Source organism: Chrysochloris asiatica, unplaced genomic scaffold, assembly GCF_000296735.1.
Source record: "Chrysochloris asiatica unplaced genomic scaffold, ChrAsi1.0 scaffold00140, whole genome shotgun sequence".
Taxonomy (NCBI): Eukaryota; Metazoa; Chordata; class Mammalia; order Afrosoricida; family Chrysochloridae; genus Chrysochloris; species Chrysochloris asiatica.
In genome coordinates this window covers 440,173-461,145 of record NW_006408658.1, presented here as the reverse complement: position 1 = coordinate 461,145, position 20,973 = coordinate 440,173, and the positions used below count along the sequence as shown (strand labels likewise).

The 20,973-nt window shown below is 40.3% G+C and overlaps 1 protein-coding gene across 1 annotated transcript in view; it reads right to left on the bottom strand.

Annotated features, from left to right (window-relative positions):
- Positions 1-3,783: 3,783 nt before the first annotated feature.
- The window catches only part of OVCH2 (ovochymase 2), a 34,522-nt gene continuing 17,332 nt past the window's right edge, over positions 3,784-20,973 (bottom strand). Inside the window, exons 8-16 of the mRNA XM_006870292.1 lie at positions 18,054-18,077; positions 16,102-16,192; positions 15,850-15,977; positions 14,973-15,113; positions 14,502-14,632; positions 5,994-6,087; positions 5,367-5,498; positions 4,292-4,375; positions 3,784-3,977 (exon numbers count right to left, since the gene is read on the bottom strand). Coding sequence (XP_006870354.1) covers positions 3,784-3,977; positions 4,292-4,375; positions 5,367-5,498; positions 5,994-6,087; positions 14,502-14,632; positions 14,973-15,113; positions 15,850-15,977; positions 16,102-16,192; positions 18,054-18,077 — 1,019 coding nt within the window. The remainder of the gene's footprint in view (positions 3,978-4,291; positions 4,376-5,366; positions 5,499-5,993; positions 6,088-14,501; positions 14,633-14,972; positions 15,114-15,849; positions 15,978-16,101; positions 16,193-18,053; positions 18,078-20,973) is intronic.

The window sequence follows — 20,973 nt, the reverse complement described above, 5'->3', positions numbered from 1 at the left end:
TAAGACAAAAAGATCATTAATGATAATCATTGAAGAGCAGAGGAGATTGGGGTACTTGAATTCTCCTAAAAGAGGCAATGATCTGAGGTGTCATGTGGAATGATGTTTGATCCAAGCACCAAGTACAGTACCAGGCAGAGCTTTTTAAATAACTGTTGATAATTCTACTCTATTGCTTGTTGGAACAGGAAACAAGGAAATCTTCAGCAGCAGATTTCTGGTAGAAGAGTACTTTCTTTAAAAGGTGTATTATTATGGGCATGCACACAATGGAAACATTTGGAATTGGCTCTGAATCCTTCTGTTTCACTCTATAAAAACACCCCAAAACCCACTGCCATGGAGTTGATTCCAGTTCATAGTGACCCTATGTAGGGTTTCCAAGACTGTTAATCTGGACTCCTGCTGTGGCACTGGTTGATCAGCCTTGAACTGTGAACCACAAGGTAGGCAGTTCAAACCCACCAGCTGCTCCGTGGAAACCCTATACAGGGTTGCTAGCTATGAGATGGAGCCAATGGACGGTACTTAATACCAACAACAAAGCTTTACGGTAGCAGAAAACCTTCTCTTTCTCCAGAACTGTTGGTGGATTCGAACAGCAGAACTTGCAGTTAACAGCCCAACGCATAACTCATTACACCACAGGGAAAAAAATTTCATTTTGATTCCTGTCCGCCTGATCACGTGTATATCTAAGACATGAGGCTGGCCAGCACTGAGAATTGCGCCATCTAGTGGGCTACAAGCCCTCAGGGTGAAAACCTAGCAGCCAGGACTGGAGAGAAAGGAGACTGAGAGGCCTCTTACTTGAGGGGAATCTTTGGCCAAATCAAGGATGCCAGCATTCACCACCCAGGCAGCTGAGGGCTGTTTCCTGGAAAATGAAAGTAAAGGGATCATCGGTTCGAAGTCTTCCAAGGAACTGCCATCTTGACTATTGTTACATTCATCTGTTGTTGTTGTGTGCCGTGGAGTCGGTTACGTCTCATAGGGACCCTACATATGGTTTCCGAGGCTGTAAATCTTCATAGGAGCAGAAAGCCTTATCTTTCTCCTGCGGAACAGCTGGTAGTTTCGAACTTTGCACTTGAAGCTCGCAGCCCGATTCATAACCACTATGCTACCAGATCTCCTTCATCGATCCTGTTGTAAACATACTTCTTTTCATAATATATTTATATATCCGGTCTGGCTGTACTGGTGTGGTGCTGCAGGGTAACGCACTGGACCACAAGGTCGATTTGAACTGCAAGGGGAACTGATCAAACCCACCACTCGTTCCTTGGAATCCCTATACAGGGTCGCTATGAGTTGGAACTGACCCGACGGCACTTAACAACAACAATATGGCCGTACAAGTCCCCCCTATGTTATTATTTTTAAGTCCTTGGTTATGGTTTTCTAGACTTTCAGGATAATTTTGGATTGAATTTTGTAAGGTTCTTTAAAAAAATCACTTTGGAATTTTGATAAGATTTCATTTAAACTTATAAGTTATTTTAGGAGTTCTGGTAGCGTAGTGATTACAAATCCGGCTGCAAACCTTAAGGTCAGCAGTTCGAAACTACCAGCTGTTCCGTGAAAGGAAGATGAGGCTTTCTATTCCCGTAAAGATTCACAGCCTCGGAAACCCTGTGCAGGGTCGCTATGAGACAGAACTGACTCCACCGTACACCACCATCAACCACCATAAGTTATTTTGGAGGATAATTGGTATAGTCAAAAAACTACATTTTCTGTTCATAAAAATGTAGGGTTTCTCTCTTTCAGATTTTGTTTGTTTACCAAGAAAGTTTCACACTCAAAATGATTTTGAACATATCTTACAAAGCATGTTATCAGATATTTTTTGTTTTATTTTGCATGGGGTTTTTCTTCCATTGCATTTATCAACATCGGAAAACATCCAACTGTAGCATATTCTGTGTCCGGCTCTATTTTAAGTGTTTTACATGCATTAACTAACTTAGCCTTTACAACATTGTGTTCCCCCTTTTGAAACTGAAGAAACGTATGACAGAGAGATTCATTCACTCAGAGTTGCTCTGCAGTTAACTAAAGATAAAGGACTTAAATCTAGGAATCTGGCTCCATAATTCATGCTTTTTAACCACACTCCTAACTAACTCTCTGCATCTATATGGTGGATACATTTTACTTCTTTTGAAACTGATCACATGACTGAATTTTCTTATTAGCCCCAATACATACTTATTTTAAAATTTTCTCTTTATCTTCTGGCTATAGCATTGACAAATAAGAATTTAATAACACAAGTGATAAACAGTATCCTTGTTTGTTCTACCTTAAATGAGAACGTTATTCTTTGTCCTTTACTATATTTGTGATGCTCTAGGATAAGTGCCAGACTTCAATGTCAGTTTGAACCACAAAGTTGGTGGTTCAAACACACCAGCCACACATTGGAAACCGTATATTGAGTAGCTATGAGTCAGAACCAATTCAATGGCACTTAACAACAACAACATAGTTGGTATTAATTGGATTTTTGTTTTTTAAATAAAGGAGCCCTCTTGGCGTAGTCTTGGTGTTGTATTGTAGGATAAGTGTTGGAGGGTGAACTGCAAGGTCAGCAGTTCAAATACACCAGCTAGTTTTCAGAAACCTAACGTCGCTGTAAGTCAGAACCTATGGCGCTTAACAACAACCACAGTGGTTCAGCACTCAGCTGCTAACGCAAAGGTCAATCATTTAAAGCACATGTGTAAGTTTAAAAGAATACCCATGTTCCCACATCCATGTTGAGGAACAGAATACAAGCAATGCCTGTAAAGGCTTTTCTGCACTTCTTTGATTGTATCCCCTATTTCATGCTCTGGTTTATTGTATTTACCATTCTTTGCTTTTTCTTAATGTTTTCCATATAGGCACTTACCACAATCGATTGTTTAGCTTTGCATTCTTATGATCTTTATTTGAAAGGGTATCATCAAAATTTCAGAATTAGATATAGGTTTCAGGGTCTCTTTATGAAAAATGATGCAAAATTATAAATCCATTCATAATCCCCTCATGGGGTCCATGCTTACACTTCATAATCAGTAAGTTTTAAAGTCAATTTGCCTCTAGAGATCAAGTTGTGGAACCTACAAGAAGTCATTGGCAGAACACGTTTGGAGAAGTATTATAGCTAAACCCCACTAGGTTCGGATTATTGAAAAATTCTACATATTTCCAGCACTTGCATTTCTAGATGAGGGAATATTGGGCAGTTCTGTTGGTTTCTTCTTTACCTAATTTCTATCACTGCTGCGTAAAGGGAAATTCTGGGACAATACCTAAATTGTTGCCTGCAGGCTGATGCGATCTGACCTATTTCCTGACTTTTTGTGGTATTTGCAGTTAGTAGTGGCTTCCCTTTAATTTTATATTCCATTGGTTTTTTTTTTTTTTTTTTCTTTCAGTAAGGCTCTGTAATGACAGGGTTGATGTCTGCCTTAATGCCATCATCTTTTAGGAAGTAACTCCTGTCTGAATTTACTTGTTCTGGATTTTACCTCATGAACTCACTGGCAAATTAAGCAAAGGTTCTCTCCTAAGCAATACGACGCTCTCAGCCTAGTGTTCTCCAAGTCATGAAGTACAGTGTGAAGAGTCTAACTGCCTGGGAAGACAGGTTGCCCATCACAGTGATGAACTGAGAAATGAGTGGTAACTCATAGGAGACCCTAATGGATATCAGAGCGACTGGTAGCTGAGGAATGGTGATCAATCAATTTAAACCATTAGTCCTCACTCCACGCCGTTCCCCAGGCTTACTTACTTATTGGAGAAGCAATGAGCAGCGGTGACTATCCAGGTCTTCCCAATTATGGCCCCTCCACAGAGATGCTTGTTGGCAATCTGCAGACTGACCTGCCATGGCCCGGAGCCAGTTGAAGCTTCCTTGGCTCCCACAGTCCAGCTGGAAAGAAACCTGGGAGGGAGGGAGGAAGTGACTCCGTAGAGGTCACCTGAGAGGAAACCATGGAGATGCATCTTTATTACCCCTGGGTCTTTCTTACCATCAAGCCCAGAAAACTATCTCTGAGCATCTCCCTTGTACACTCTATTAGATGCCTGGGAAGAATGAGACACACTTGATTATCAATTCGCACCCATCTGGCTTCTTTCCTTCCAGAGCGCCTGCCCCATAGTTTCAGACTTACTTAGCAAGCTGCTTCAACCATATACACATTCCTGCTCAGCCATCTACTGGCTGCTTCTTAGTAGAACCCTGACTATGCCCTTTGTAATCAATTGGTCAATGTTCCTGAGACCAGCTTACCAGAAACATTTGTTTCTTCAGGTAGTACATTCCAGGTATTCTCCAGAAACATTGACTCACCCTCAGATGCGGAAATGTTTAAACCTGTGTGTAAATATAACACAATTGATCTGTTTCATAAAGAAAGCCAGTGTTGGAACCTTGTAACAAGTGTGGAGATTTTATTAGAATTCTGGGGCACCACAATCAACTTGAATCTCTGGTTATTTTCGTGAAATATGGAGCATTTTAACTATAATGTGGCTTGGTCATTGTTGTTAAGTGCTGTTGAATTGGTAGTGACTCATAGTGACCCTATATAGGATTTCGAGGCATGGCTGGTGGGTTTGAACCACCAACCTTACAATTAGCAATCCCGTGCCACACTAGATTTTGTCATTAGTAATTACTTAATGCCTAACAAGAAGGGATAGCTTGGGAAGTAGCTAACTGGGTTTGTGGAATTCAGACACAGAAATCACGCGCATAAGGATTTGGAATGAAACTAAGTAGTTCCAACGTCCAGCAACTGGGGGCAGTTAGTTAAGAGATCTCACATTTCTGAGTGTGGCACTGTAGGATCAGCCCTAGACTGTGAACCACAAGGTCAGCAGTTCGAAATCACCAGCTGCTTCTTGGGAACCCTATACAGGGTCACTATGAGTTAGAACTGACTTAACGGCACTTAACAACGACAACATTATAGGCTGCATATTGATTTAAATCTCACTGCAGTCCAAATATAAGGAGCCCTGGTAGCACTACAAGATAAGCACTGGACTGCTAATTGAGATCTGAAGTTCAAACACGTTGGGAGGCAGATGAGACTTTCTGCTCCAGTACAGATTTACAGCCTCAGAAACCCTATACAGATCGGCTGAGTCAAAAGGACTCGACAGTGTTTTTGTTTTTTTTGCTTTTGGACATTCTTATTCCACCACTTGTCTGTCATTTTACATTAAGGACAATGAATGCTATGTGACTCTATCTTAAGATCACCCTTATAGTTAGGATAGACCAAGATTCAGACATGTTTACTACCACATTATGAGGATTATAATTGGGAACCTGGGAGTTAGTGCCCCAGTCTTCTTACCTGCTTCAGAAATGAAGGAAACTTTAGCCTGGAAGCCTCTGAAGGTCATGTTTTCATCTGTCTGGAAGCTGATGAACATCACCCTGGAGGAGCTCAGCACAGGGGCAGGGACAGCAAAGCCGCATAACCGTGCTGGCTCAAACCAGGTCCAGGCAAGATGTTGTCAAGTGCCGGGCAAATAAACAGGACATTGAAAAGCAGAAAGAATTTTGTCTTTTAGGTAATTGAGGAGAAATAAACTTTCCTGTTAGATGTCACAACCCATTTTCAAAACAGAAATGTGGTTTGCTTCTTTTTAATAAATGCATTTAACCCCATCAACATTATAATTTGATTTCATTTCCCAAGCACTCTTATTGAAAATGCCCTGAGAATTTGTTCTGGCCACAGGGCTTATGTCAGTGGTACGTGGCCCAACCCACTCCTGGTTCTTTGGAGGTCGTCTACATTTTCTGTTCATGTGGTTCTATGAGTCTCTCGCTCTTTCCTCCTGCTTCATGAAGTAGAGGAAGGAGTGGAGATGAGAACATAGGGAATTGTGGAGGTGGAACAGGGGAATGAAGGAAAAGCAAGCCAAGTCCTTTTTATCTCCATCTTAAGACCAGAGGATGCCAAGGCTCTACAAACCTATTTCCATCTTTCTTTCCACATCCTTGTGCACAGTCACATAGTCAGAACTGCAGTCTCCATTTTCTTCTATTTCCAGATTCTGAAATGAAAGCTGAAAAGATCCAATGTTACATCAAGAGCACATAATAGAAATGAGTTACCTCATTTTGATCAGGCAGAGAGCCAGATTGCTTAACTTGCTCTGGAATATGACCTTAGATGAGAAAGTTAGTCTGTATCCTAACTCTTCTCCAAATATTCTTGATTCTTGAGTGGGGCAAGTTGCTGAGAAAAAGTTGTTGTATCACAGGTTCTCAAAACATTTAAGATAGAAAATACACCTATGAACTGAAGTGAAACGTTGGGGATAGGTGCAAGTATTTGAGCTCCCTGGCAGGTCATCCTACCAGTTCAGAAAATCTTGGGGATACTTTTCTTTGGAAGCAGTTTTTGAGTTTATGCTAGGACACCATGGTCACACAAATACTTCTCTGGATATTTGAATGTTTGTTATGTATTTAATTGTGTCTCCCAAAAAATTATGGTGAACTCTTAACTTGGAATATGACCCTGTTTGAAAATAGAGGGTTTCTTTTGTTATGTTAATACAACTAGTCCATAATAAGGTGAATCCTAAACCTAATTTTTTTCTGAGTTGTCTTATACAAATAGAACACACGCACATACACACAGACACAGGTGCGACTGGGGCTGGTATGAGACTATGCGAGGGAACATCTACAACCCAGGGTTACTGACAAGGGGGAACTCTTTCCTAGAGCTGATAGCATGATTTGTACTTTTAGACTCCAAAACTGAGAAAATGAGTTTATGTTCTTTAAAGTAACCCATTTGTAATACTTGTGTTATGGCAGCAATAAGATACTTCTTGAAACTCCTCCTGTCCTAAATCAAGACTGAAGGCAATTGTGCCCCTTAGACATTCTATCTTTCCAGTTGGTCCACGTGGCAGAATATATCTGACTTGCCTTGTTTGGTGTTGTTGTTTGGTACCATCTAGTTGGTTCCAACTCATAGTGACCCTGTGCATAACAGAACGAAATGCTGCCTGGTCCCACGCAGTCTTCACAGTTGTTGTTACGTTTGAGCCCACTGCTTTGGCCACTGTGGCAATCCATTTAGTTGGGGAACCTTCTTCTTCTTCACTGACCCTCCATGTTACCAAGCATGATGTCCTCCAGGGACTGGTCCCTCCTGATAACATGTCCAAAATATGAGAGATGAAGTCTCACCATTCAAGCTTCTAAGGAGTCTTCTGGCTGCACTTCTTTCAAGACAAATTTGTTTGTCCTTTTGGCAGTCCATGGTACTTTCAATATTCGTTTCGATCATCATAATTCAAACACATCGATTCTTCTAGGGTCTTCCTTATTCATTGTCCAACTGTCACATGCATATGAGGCAACTGAAAATCCCATTGCTAGGGTCAGATGCACTTGAGTTCTCAAACTGACATTTTTGTTCTTCAACACTTTAAAGAGGTCGTGTGAAGCAGATTTGCCTAATGCAATCCATCATTTGATTTCTTCTTCTTCTTCTTTTTTCATTAGTTAAATCTGCTGTACAAGATCTTTTTTTTTTCTTCATGTTTTATTGTGACTTATATGATATTTTACATGAGAGAACTTTAGTTTTACATACATTCATTCCATCGCATATCGTCTCATTGCCATGGTTCCAATCCCCTCCATGCATCATCAACCGACCAAAGGGTATACCCTATAAATCCGCCCCCTAATCTCCCCTAACCCCCATTCTTCAGGACCCAGTCCCTCTCCCTTTCTGGATCCAAAGTCCCCATCCGCTTCATCACTCCACGTCATCATCTCTGCCTCCATCTCTGGCCTCGCTGCTTCTCTGGGTACGGTCCCGCTCTCGGCTCTTCTCCATTGATGGTCCCAGAGACTGCTGCTCCTAGACTGGAGAGTTAATAACTCCCTTCCTTGCTACCAAACGTCTACCTTTATATTTCCAACCCTCACAATCAGTCCTGATGACAATAATTCACTATTGTATCACAAGTGACCCTCCTGCATTTCATTTCATCAGCTCCACCTAGACAGATTGGATAGTACTCATTGGAGATTCTGCCTTCCTCCATGCCCCTAGCTCTAGGTTCCCTCTTGAAAGTTTGTAAGCCAGTTACTTCTTGCCTTTGTGGTCCCTCCCCCACATTTGGGTATCCAATGTCCATCATTTGACTTCTTGACTGCTGCATTCATGAGTGTTGATTGTGGATTCAAGCAAAATGAAGTCTTGGACAACTTCAGTCTTTTATCCATTTATCATGATGTTATTTATTAGTCCAGTTGTGAGAATTTTTGTTTTCTTTACATTGAAGTGTAATCTATACTGAAGACTGTGGTCATTGATCTTCATCAGTACTTTAAATTCTCTTCACTTTCAACAGAAGGGTTATATCACCTGCATGTTGCACGTTGTTAATGAGTCTTCTTCTAATCCTGATGTAACATTCTTCCACATAATCCAGTTTGTCAGACTATTTGCTCATTATGTAGATTGAATAAGTACAGTGAAAGGATACAAGCTGGTACATACCTTTCCTGATTTTTAAAACATCCAGTATCTCCTTATTCTTTTGTAAGGACTGCCTCTTGGTCTATGGATAGGTTCCTCATGAGCATAATTAAGTATTCTGAATACTCATTCTTAGCAATGTTATCCACAATTTGTAATGATACACACAGTTGAAATCCTTTGTATAGTCAATAAGGTACAAGTAAACATCTTTCTGGTATTCTCTGCTTTTAGCTAAGATGCATTTGATGTCAGCAGTGATATCCATAGTTCTACATCCTCTTCTGAATCTGGCTTGAGTTTCTGGCAGTTCCATGTTAATATGCTGCTGCAACCATTTTTTAATTATCTTCAGCAAAATTTTATTTTTATGTGACATTAATGGTATTATGTGATGATTTCCACATTCCATTGGGTCATTTTTCTTTGGAAGGGGCATGAATAAAGATTTCTTTGTATCTGTTGGCCATGTAGCTGTTTTCCAAATTTCTTGGCATAGATGAGTGATCGCTGCCAGTGTTGCATCAATTTGTTGAAAGATTTCAATTTGTATTCTGTCAATTCGTGAAGCCTTGTTTTTTCACCAATGCTTTAAGTGAACCGTGAGCTTCTTCCTTCAGTACCATCAGTTCTTGATCATATGGCTACCTCTTGACATGGTTTGTCCATCAACCATTTCTTTTGGGCACAGTGAATCTATATATTCCTTTCATTATCTTTCTATGCTTTCTGCATTATTTATTATTTTGCCAATTGAATCCTTCAGTATTGCATGTCAAGGTTTAAGTTTTTTTTGCATTTCATTTAGCTTGAAAAATGCTGAGTGTATTCTTCCCAATTGGTTTTCTAATTTCTGGTCTTTACACTTTTCATTCTAATAGTTGGCTTCGTCTTCTCAAACTGCCATTTGAGATTTTCTGTTCAACTCTTTTACCTCCTCCTTTCTCCTATTTGCTTTAGCTTCTCTACATTCAAATGTGAGTTTCAGAGTCCCTTCTGACATCCATGTTTGTGTTTTATTTCTTCCCTGTCTTTTTAATGACCTTTTATTTTCTTTCTCTGTTATATTCTTGATGTCCTCTGACATCTCTTCTGATCTTTGGTTATTATGGTCTACTATATCAAATCTGTTCTTTAGATGGTCTCTATATTCAGGTGGGATACATTTAATGTCATATTTTGGCTCTCTGCTCTATTTAGCTTTCAATAAATCTCCATGTACCAATGACCAATTTTGAGAGCTGGGACAGAGATGATTGAGTGTAAATGCTGATGTAAAACAAAGTATTTTTGATATACTGACTTGTAAAGGTGATCTCAGAAACAATGGCCATTGATTTTGAGATGTTATGGATGTTATTGAAGACAGAAATCCTGGTATTGTTAGAACCAGTTGATTCTGAATACTAAGCTTAAATGTAAGCATCAGCAAAACTCTAGAGTAGATTATTAAACATATGATGTGTGGTGCCCTAGAAAAGAGAGATAATCTTAGAGTTAGTCTGGGCTCACCAAGAATAAATTATGACAGACTGATAGCCATAGTTTTTATAATAATTAATTGATACATAATATTCTATTCATTACTATCTCTGAGTATTTATGATAGTTTCAAGTTTTGGCTATCCTAAAAATGTGGCAGAGGATATTGTTATGTTTTCATTTTTTCCTTCTCATGCATTATCTACCGTATTTGGCACTTATTGTTTTAGGCTAAAGGAAGGGACGTCTTATGCCTGAGCACTCAGCAAGAGACACAGAAGACTGCAGGGATAGGACAAACCTGGAGGCAGTGATCATTGGTGAAGTGTGGATTGGAGAAGGATTTGCTCAAAGATTTATTAAAATATCTACTTAACTGTTTTCTGGAAATGGACTCTTCTCTCCAAGTCAAATGATGCATGTATTGTTATGACTTGTAATGTTTTTCTTGTTGTTGAGTGCTGTTGAGTTGGCTGACCCATAGTGGCCCTGTGTAGAGTTTCTGAGGAGTGGTTCATGTGTTTGAACTGCCAACCTTGAGATTAGCAGTCTAGTGCTTATCCTACAGTGCCATACCAGGACTTGTAATATTGATTTCCAAATTACTATTTCACTGGGGCTCGGCAAGATGATGTTGTCACTGGCAGGATAGAGAACATCATTTCTCTCCTGCATCACACTTAGCATACATTTGCTGACTAGATGTTTTGGAATAATTTCTAGCTCTGAAATTGTCATATTTTCAACTAAATTTTCTCATCTTCCTTTCTAGAAATGCTGATGACTAAACTTTTATACTTACATTACTGACAACTTTCCCCTTAATTCTATGTTCTCTTTAACTTTCTATCTTGGTTCTTTTTGAGTTTCAGAACTTTTAGAAAGACAAAATCTATCAAAGGTCCATAGGTGATATAAACAGTTTATGCTTGACTGTTAATCTCAGGTTGGCTGTTTGAACCCACTGCAGAATAAGGCCTGGTGATCCACTTCAAAAAGATTATTGCTATGAAAATTCTATGGAGCTCAGTTCTACCCTGGAACACATTGGGTTACCATGAGTTAGAATAGACCCAGTGGAAATGAGATTTTGGGTTTTATATTGACTTATATATCTTCTAAGAAGACCTGGTGTGGTACAGTAGGATAAGCACTAGACTGCAATATTATTTGGAACCACAAGAGCAACGGTTCAAACTCACAAGTCACTCCTCAGAAACCCTATACAGGGTCACCGTGAATTGGAACCAACTCGATGGCACTTAGCAGCAACAACATCTTGTCTGTGGCATCAGGATTGGAGGAAGACTCATTCACAATCTGCAATATGCAGATGATACAGCCTTGCTTGCTGAAAGTGAGGACTTACAATACTTACTGATGAAGTTCATAGATTACAGCCTTCAGTATGGATTGCACCTCAGTGTAAAGAAAACAAAATCCTCACCACTAGACAAATAAATGGAGTCCTGGCGTAGTGCTGTGGAGTAATGCACTGAACTGCAAAGTTGATTTGAACTGCAGGTCAGCAGTTCAAGCTCACCAGTTGCTTCTTGGAAACCCTATACAGGGTCGCTATGGGTCAGAACCAACTCGGCGGCATTTAACAACAACAACAGACCAATAAATAACATCATTATATATGGAGAAAAGATTGAAGTTGTCAACAGCTTCATTTTGCTTGAATCCACAATCAACCCTCAGGAAAGTAGCAATCAGAAAATCAAATGACATACTGCAGTAGGCAAATCTGCTGCCCAAGACCTCTCTAAAGTGTTCAAGAGCAAAGATGTCAATTTGAGGACCAAGTTATGCCTGATCCAAGCCATGGTATTTCAATTGCCTCATTTGTTGTTAAGTGTCATCAGTTCTGACTCATAGCGACCCTGTATAGGGTTTCCGAGGAGCAGCTAGTGAGTTTGAACTGCTGACCTTGCAGTTCAAACTGACCGTGAGGTCAAGTGCTTATCCTATGGTGCTATACCAGGACTTCCAATTGCCTCATGATATTGGTGGTGGTGGTTGTGTGCTGTGCAGTTGGTTCCGACTCATAGCGACCCTGTATAGGGTTTCTGAGGCTATAAATCTTTACAGGAGCAGAAAGCCTCATGCTTCTCCCACAGACTGGCTGGTAGTTTCTAACTGTTGACCTTGTGGTTATTAGCCTGACTTATAACCACTATGTTACCAGAGCTCCTTAATTGCTTCATATGCATGTGAAAGTTGGACAATGAATAAAGAAGATAGTAGAAGAATTGATTTGCGTTATGGTGTTGGAGAAGAAAAATATTACAAGTACCATGAACTGCCAGAAGAAACAACAAATCTATCTTGGAGGAAGTACCTCCAGAATGGCGAGATTTCATCTTCTCCCCTACTTTGGACATATTATCAAGGAGGGACCAGTCCCTGGAGAAGGACATCATGCCTGGTAAAATGGAGGGTCAGTGAAAAAGAGGAAGCCCCCAGTGAGATGGATTGACACAGTGGCAGCAGCAGTGGGCTCCAGGGTAGCCATGATGGGTACAATGGGCATAGTGGCAGCACAGTAACAACATTATGAGGATGATGCAGGACATGGCAGTGTTTGTTCTGTGGTACGTAGGGTCACTTTGATTCGGAATTGCCTTGATGGCACCTAAGAACAAAAACAACAACATTTTTTATTTTTCCATTACTTTGTAAAACTTGTGTAGTCTTATTTCTGCTCCTAACACCCCACATAACTAGATATTTCAGATACTACCATTTACTTTCTCCTCCCTAGTACCCTTAGTTGTTAATCCAATTATTCTCTGTGTGTGTTTAAATTGGGGGAGCAGGGATGAATTAGGTCAATTAAGTCTCCATTCTCATTCTCTTTAAACTGTAACTATGAATAGTGAATCCAAATTATTGGCCACATCATGTTTTGTTTTGATTCATCTTGGTTTTAAAATCAAAGGCTCAGTCCTCTAAGCTATCCTAGCACCATACTGATCAAGTTCTCCCCCTGCCTCTTAGATGTCTTTCTGTTTCTTAAATACAAGCTTGAGTCAGAAAATATTGCTATAAAGTCATAACAACCTCTATTAAAAATATAGAAATGTGAAGCTGTGGTTTCTTGACAAATCCTATATATGTCTGAAGGTGGTGGCTGTTTGGGATAAGCACTTGACTTCAAGGTAAGTTTGAACTTCAAGGTCAGTGGTTCAAACTCACCATCTGTTCCTCAGAAACCCTGTACAGGGTTACTATGAGTCAGAATTGAATCTACGGCATACAACAGCAACCCTTCACCAAGGAGTTCTGCGCTCTTAGACTTACAACATGTCAAAATGGAAGTTTTGACATTTTTGAGTGGCTTAAATCCTGTTTCTTTTAAAAGTTCTTTTAGGGAACATAGAGACATCTTAAAGGGCAACATCTGGGCAGTAGAGTGGACAGGGTAAGGTTTCTCAATGAACTTCTCATACAACAGTTCTTGCTCTCCTTGAAGAATGCGCAGGTGTATTGTCATAATAGAAAACAATTCCTCAGTGTAACACTTTTGGCCTTCTTTCCTCACCACTGCAGTTGTCAATCTTCAAACTTCTTTCTAATAAGCCCCAGGATTGTCTTTCTTGTGTCCTTCAAGAAAAACAGTGGCTTCCAACGGTATCCGCTGGACCAGTTAAATTCAAAGCAAAGAAGAAAGAAGGTCAGCTCAGAAGATGATAGAGATTTGATCAATTTCTCTTGAAGGACGTGTCAACAATAACAAAAGATCAGAAGGCAGGAAGGGGTAAGAAGGAAGGAGGAAAGGAAATGGTAAACACAGGGACGCACCTCCCACATTGTAACAGCAGTCTTCTACCAGCTGCTCTGTGGGAGAAAGATGAGGCTTTCTGCTCCCAAAAAGATTTACAGCCTCAGAAACCCTCTATAGGATCGCAGTGAGTCGAAACGGACTGGATGGCACACAACCATCACACCACCATTTGCTATGAGCGGAATTGACTTGATGGCATTTTTTATTTGTTTCTAACGTATTGAGATCTTTGTGTATTATGCTCTGTTTTAGGTATCAGGGATATAAACCAAAACCAAATCCACTGCCACTGAGTAGATTCTGACTCATAGTGACATTACATAGTGTTTCCAAAACTGTAAATCTTAACAGGAACAGCCAGTCTTACCTGTCTTCCACAGAGCTGCTGGTGCATTTTGATTGCTGGCTTTGCAGTTAGCAGCCCCACAGCGCCACATAGTGGTAGTGTCTGCAGTCGACGACTCATAGCGACTCTATATACAGTTTCTAAGGCTGTATCTTGAAGGTGCAGAAAGCCCCATCTTTCTCTAGGGAAGTACTTAGTGGCCTTGAACTACCAACTGTCCTGTCAGGGCTCCTTGCAGTGCCACACAGCAGTGAACAAATCAGATAAAAAAACTCTTTGATCTCCTTAAATTTATGTTAACTGTTCTGTGGAGATACTATAGCAAAGTAAAGGTAACCAAAGTTTGTACCTTAATTAGATGATGTTTTGGGGCATGGAAAATCCAGTTACAGTTAGCCAGGTGTGTGTAGTTTTGAGGATAGTGAAGACTCTGTATGAGACCTTCTTCAAAAAGGACAACTAAGGAACCACAACCTGTATCTGAAACACACAAAACAACATCCAAGCAAAGGGTACCACCCAAGTAAAGAGGAATACTGTTTTGTTCTCCCTGCTACCTCCCACAAACGGTGGATGAAACGGTGCAGAATCAGGTAGGAAGACTTTTTGCACTGATTTCCCAGAACTTATTGGGCCCCTGAACTCTCCAGGTGTGCAACAAGTGTGAGTTGGCAGAGCAGAAAACGAGAGAGTGTGACCTGATCTCAATACTTTGCATCCACAATGGAGCCCAGTGGGCTCTGAGCTGGTGTCCCTTGTCCCTCCTGTAATTCCCATGAGCTCTAATTGGGTGGTATGTGATAAGAGTCAATGGTTTTACCAGGAAGATAGCTTGATTTAAGAGCTTTATACGTGAGATTAAATCCAGTAGCATAATCTGTGCTATCAGAGATGAATTTCAGCCGTAAAGAGTTGTAGCCAATGCGGACAGATGAAAAGAGGACTTCTCCACAGAATTTCCCTGAAACAAGAGAAGGAAGGTTATTTCAGAACAGAAAACAGAGCCTGTTAAAAGATTTACAGAGAACTGAATTTGACATGACACTTCAGAATTATGTAAACCAGGGTTTCTCCGTCTCAACACTATTGATAATTTGAACCAGAACATTCTTTGGGTTTAGGCTGTCTTGTGTGCTGTAGGAATGCTGTCGCATTCCTGGACACTACCCACTAGATACTAATAGAGCTTCCCTAGTTGTGACCACCCAAAATGCTTCCAAGTTATTGCCAAATGCAAAACCAGTTTCTAATATAAATCACATTTGTATAATATAAGTCACATACTAATATAAGTCACATTTGTCTTCTCCTCATGGTTGTCTATTAGTCTTTCTCTTTGTAGCTTGATGAGGTAAGTTGAAAAAACAGCATTGTTCTGAACAGGCTCTGTAATATTTCTAGATTTTATTCCCCTTGTGCTCCAGGCTTGGCAAATGGGTCTAGAAAGCAGTCCCATTTTGAAGAGAAGCAGATGTAGCCTCTGTTTTGAAGGGAGGCAGTTGCAGCAAGTAAAATGCCCTGAGGTCTTGAAACTATCATATAGTGTGGTTACTCTGAGCTCAGAATCAATTTCTTTTCATTCCCGCTTCTGTCTCAGAATTAGTGACAGGAAGTATGGTGTTTATGCCTCAGTGGCAGGCATATTATTAAGTCTGCTTAGCACTGGTTTCAATGTGATTATATGGAAATTCACTCACCAATAAGTCTATTGTCTCCTAATGAGTGTATTGACAGGTAACTGTGCTGACAAGATTCTGCATCCAAATGGGAAAAACTGAGCAGCATATGCATTTTCTCTGGTACTACCAGGGTCCAGACACAAAGTCTGCAAGCAGACACATTGAACGGGTGTTATTTCTAGCCAGAAACTGACGATCGCATTCCAGTAATGGACACAGGCAGAGTGGATGTGGGAGTAGAAGGAGGGGCGGCAGAGGGGGGCTACTCACAGATTGCTCTCATAATACAGGTGGGATCTCTCTGGGAAGTGCAGTTCCCCCTCAGAGCTGCTGACCACGACATCCTGCTCACTGCACAAGGCTGGAGGGAAAGCCATAGAAACTCAGGGCTAAGCTACCTTCCAGAAGCTGTAGGCTCTTGGATATTTCTACCTAAACATTCCTGAAATGTAGCATGCCACAAATGGAATTTCTTTGAGTCTGGAAAACTGGTTCCACTTCTGATTTCATTACATTTATATGTTTTTCTGGTGTGGCTCTGTGGGATAATGCACTGGACTGCAAGGTTGGTTTGAACTACAAGGCCGGTGGTTCAAACTTACTAGCCCCTACTTGGAAACCCTATACAGGGTTGCTATCAGTTGGCACCGACTCGATGGCACTTAACATGTGATATTCTAGTCTTTCAGTCTCAAAACTGAGACTTCACTGTCTCTTTACAACCTTTCATCAAATTGGCTGCCAAGTCTGAATTCCTCTTGTTTCTAGTCCCTTCTTTTTATTCTCCAGCCATAGCCCTTGTTCAAGCCTTCATTTCTTGTCTCTTGAAATAATGTTTAATCTTATGATTTATTCTCCTCTCCAATCTACCCCCTACACACTATTACTGACCTAGTACAGTGCAGCTCTAATGTATTTATCTACTTCATTAACTTCCTATGACTCAGCGAGGTCTAGACTTTTTTGACTGACATTCAGTTTCCATAATTTGATCTCAGGTTATCTTCCTAATCTTCTCCCTCATAATACTGCATCACACTTAAATTCCTACATCTCAGTTGCTATGAATGAGTCACTGGTCTCTCTTATGTCCTACGTTTTCCCAGCTCTGGTAGCATAGTGGTTACATGTCAGGCTGCTAATCTCAAGGTCAGCAGTTCAAAACTACCAGTGGTTCTTTGGAAGAAAGATAAAGTTTCTCATAAAGATTTGTAGCCTCAAAAATCCTATACAGGGTTGTTATGAGTTGGAACCGACTCCACGGCACACAGCCACCACCCTTTAATAATGCTATGTTATGCTCTGTTTAATACTGTTGAGTCGGTTCTGACCCATAGCAACTACATGTAGGGTTTCCAAGGAGTAGCTGGTGAGCTTGAACTGCCAACCTTGCAGTTTAAACCAGCTTTGCAGTCCAGTGCATTGCCCCACAGAGCCACAGCACATCTATGCTTTAATAAGGATGAGTCCTTGATCTGGAATACTTCTGTTATGTCCTACATTTCCCTGTTAATAGCTTCCATTTTTCTAGCTCCACCCTTTAATATCTATCTTTTATTAAGGCTAAGTCCTTAATCTGTAATACTTTTCTTCTCCTGTATCCCATTTTTACCTTAAAAAACCCACTCATCCTTAAACTGTTTTAACTCTATGCTCTAAAGCCGCCCCTGTATTTTTCAGCTACAAGTAACCTCTTAACTTCTCTGAACTCTCACATTATTATTCTTAACAGTTCAACATCCTTAGAACCACTAAACAGCTGAGCTAAGGATGACTTAGGGACTGTCTGGCCTAAAATATTTTCTTTATAGATGAGGAAATTGAAGTCCGGAGTTGGGAAGGAGCTTGCTCTTGTCACAGTGAATCCATTGCAGAGTTGCAGTGCAACTGAGTCACTTAGACACAGGGTCACTTTCAGGGCAAGGAGCATAGCTTGTCAGCAACATCTCCATCACTTGGCCTTCCTTCCTCAAGTTCCTGATTCAAAGCTAGAGTGTGGGAAATGTTTATTGAATTGAGATGGAGCCCTAGATTGGCAAGAAGTGGAATGGGAGGGAAGTCGGGGCACAGGGAGAATCATACTGGAATGGCTGTGGGTCTTCCAAGTTGTAGGTTTATACCTAGTGAGCATGAACAGCACTTACAGAGGAAGACTTTTGATCATAAATAGAACCATTATTAACAAATGCTCGATTCATGCTCAGGCTGGGAGAAATACCCACCTCTGGAGCTCTTTCTTCGTTTCCCTGGGGAAGAAAGAGAAAGATGTGAATGAATCAAGCCATGTGGTAACTGAACAGCATTTCAAGCCTTTAACATTTCTCTGGCTTAAAATTGCAGAGTTCTTTAAATCAGTGTGCAACTAGTGAAAATCTAGTCTGTGAAAAGAACAGAAGGGATAAAATTAATTAAGCAGAAAAGGGGCCTCTGGTGTTTTAAGGAGATTGTTTTCCTCTTTGTATTGAATGGGTTTATGATTAAACAACCAGTAATTAGTTTGAAAAGTTACACAGAACAGGAAGAGGTCATCTGGTCTGCTTATATTTGAGTAGTAACCAAAGATGGAAAAAAACTTTCCCAAAACCACAAATGGATACTCAGCTATGACTTGAACTTTGACCTCAGACTACCATAACCTTGAAAACAAATGTAAATTCTTACTGAGATAATAGGAATAAGCCCTTTTGGGAAAGGCCAGAAATGTTACTAAGACGGGAAATCATTAATTAAGAAACTGTTTAAGTTGGACTAGGAGGCATAAACAAAGTTTCAGTTAACTCATTTGTCACTTTAAGAAAAGAGTGTATATGGGAGACCTCCAGTTTTGGGTCCAACATAGGGTAAGTGTACTACATGTGAAGTAGTTTATTGTTACTTTGAAGTGGATTTAGGTTAGCTGTAAATGCTTAGTGTGAACTCTAGGACAAGTACTAGAAAATGTTTTTAAAGGCATATAACTGATATGATGTGGTGCTGTAGGATAAGCACTGGACCATGACGTTCGTTTGAACCACAAGGTCAGTGGTTCAAACCCATCAGCTGGTTCCTTGGAATCTCTATACAGTTTCACTATGGGTTGGAACTGACTTGATGACACTTAACAATGACAATATTTGATATGGAGTCTTGATGTCACTATAAGATAACTACTGGACCTCAAGGTTGGTTTGAATTGCTAGGTTAGTGGTTCAAATCCACCAGCTGCTCATCAGAAACCCAACATAGGGTCTCTGTGAGTTGGAACCAACTCAATGGCACTTAACAACAATAACAACATAATTAATATGCTAAGAGAAGATTGAATTATCTTAAAGTCTTAATTAAAACGAAGGAAGGCTTAAGACTATGGCCCTTAGACACCTTTCAAGCCTGGAACTGAGGTCACCCCCATGGTTCGGCTTTTAGTCAAGTGAACTACAGGTGTATATGAGATCAAAAGAGCAGCATTTGACCAGGTAGAAAGCATTCCACCCTGAATGCACTCAATCTTGTCTTGCTGTAGGCTTTTAAGGTGCCCTGGTGTGGCGCTGTGTGTTAATGCAATGGACTGCAAGGTTGGTGGTTCAAGTTCACCAGCTGCTTCTTGGAAATCCTATACAGGGTGGCTATAGGTGGGAACTGATTTGACGGCACTTAATAGCAACAGCAACAATAAAGCTCAGAAGGCAAGAAAGCATAGGAAAAAAGAAACCAAGGGAAATGATAAACACAGGGAGAAGTAGAGTGCTGTTACATTATGGAGATCAGGATCAATGTCATAAACAAAATGGGTATGGATCATTGAATAGAAACCCAGTTTGCTCTGTAAACTTTTACCCAAATTGCACCCCCCACACATACAATTTTGAAAAACTCTCACTAAAATGAGTGAGGTTTATTATATGTAAATTGCACTTTACTTTAAAAATAAATATATTTTTACAGAGTTTATTAAAGGAAAAAATAAAGCAAAACCCTGGGAATGCAAAACACACACACACACACACACACACACACACACACATACCCAAGAGTCTAAGTGGACTTTAAACAGTTATGGTTGCTTTTAATCCAATTAGATCAATAATGATGTTAAATGTGAATAATCTAAATAGGCCAATGAAATGACAGAAGCTGTAAGAGTGTATTGGAAAAAAAGAGCCAACTATATGTTGTCTACAAGAAATTCACTTTAAATATAAAGACCCAGAGATCAAAAATAAAGAAATGAGAAAGATAGAGCAAACTAATGTTAATCAAAGGAAAGCTGGAGTTGTTGTTGTTATTAGGTGCCATCAAGTCAGCACTGACTCACAGTGACCTTATGCACAGCAAAATGAAACTCTGCCCAGTCTTGGTTCAGCCTCACAATTGGTGCCATGCTTGATTCCATTGATGCTGCCACTTGGCCAATCCATCTCGTTGGGGGTCTTCCTCTTTTTCTCTGACCCTCCACCGTACCAAACATGATATCCTTTTCCAGCGACTGGTCCCTCCTGACAATATGTCCAAAGTATGAGCGATGAAGTTTGGCCATCTTGGCCTACAAGGAGCCCTCTGGCTGCACTTCTTCCAAAATGGATTTTTTGATTCTTTTGGCAGCCCATGGCACTTTCAATATTCTCCTCTAACACCATAACTCAAAAGCATCAATTCTTCTATGGTCTTCCTTATTCACTGTCCAGCTTTCGCGTCCATATGAGGTTATTGAGAATACTGTGACTTGAGTCAGGCACACCTTAGTCCTCAAGCTGGCATTTTTGCTCTTCAATGCTTTCAAAAGATCTTGTGCAGCAGTTTTGCCTAATGCAATACATCATTTGATTTCTTGACTGCTGCTTCTGTGAGTGTTGATAGTTGATCCAAGAACAATGACATCCTTGACAATTTGAATGTTTTCTCTGTTGATAAGAATGTTGTTTATTGGTTCAGTGGTGAGGATTTTTGTTTTCTTTACATTGCGCTGCAATCCATACCGAAGGCTGTGTTCTTTGATTTTCATCAGTAAATGTTTCAAGTCTTCTTCACTTTCAGCAAGCAAGGTTGTAGTATCTGCATATCGCAGGTTGCTAATGAGTCTTCCTCTAATCCTAATGCCACATTTTTCTTTATATAACCCAGCTTCTTGGATTATTTGCTCAGCATACAGGTTGAATAAGTATG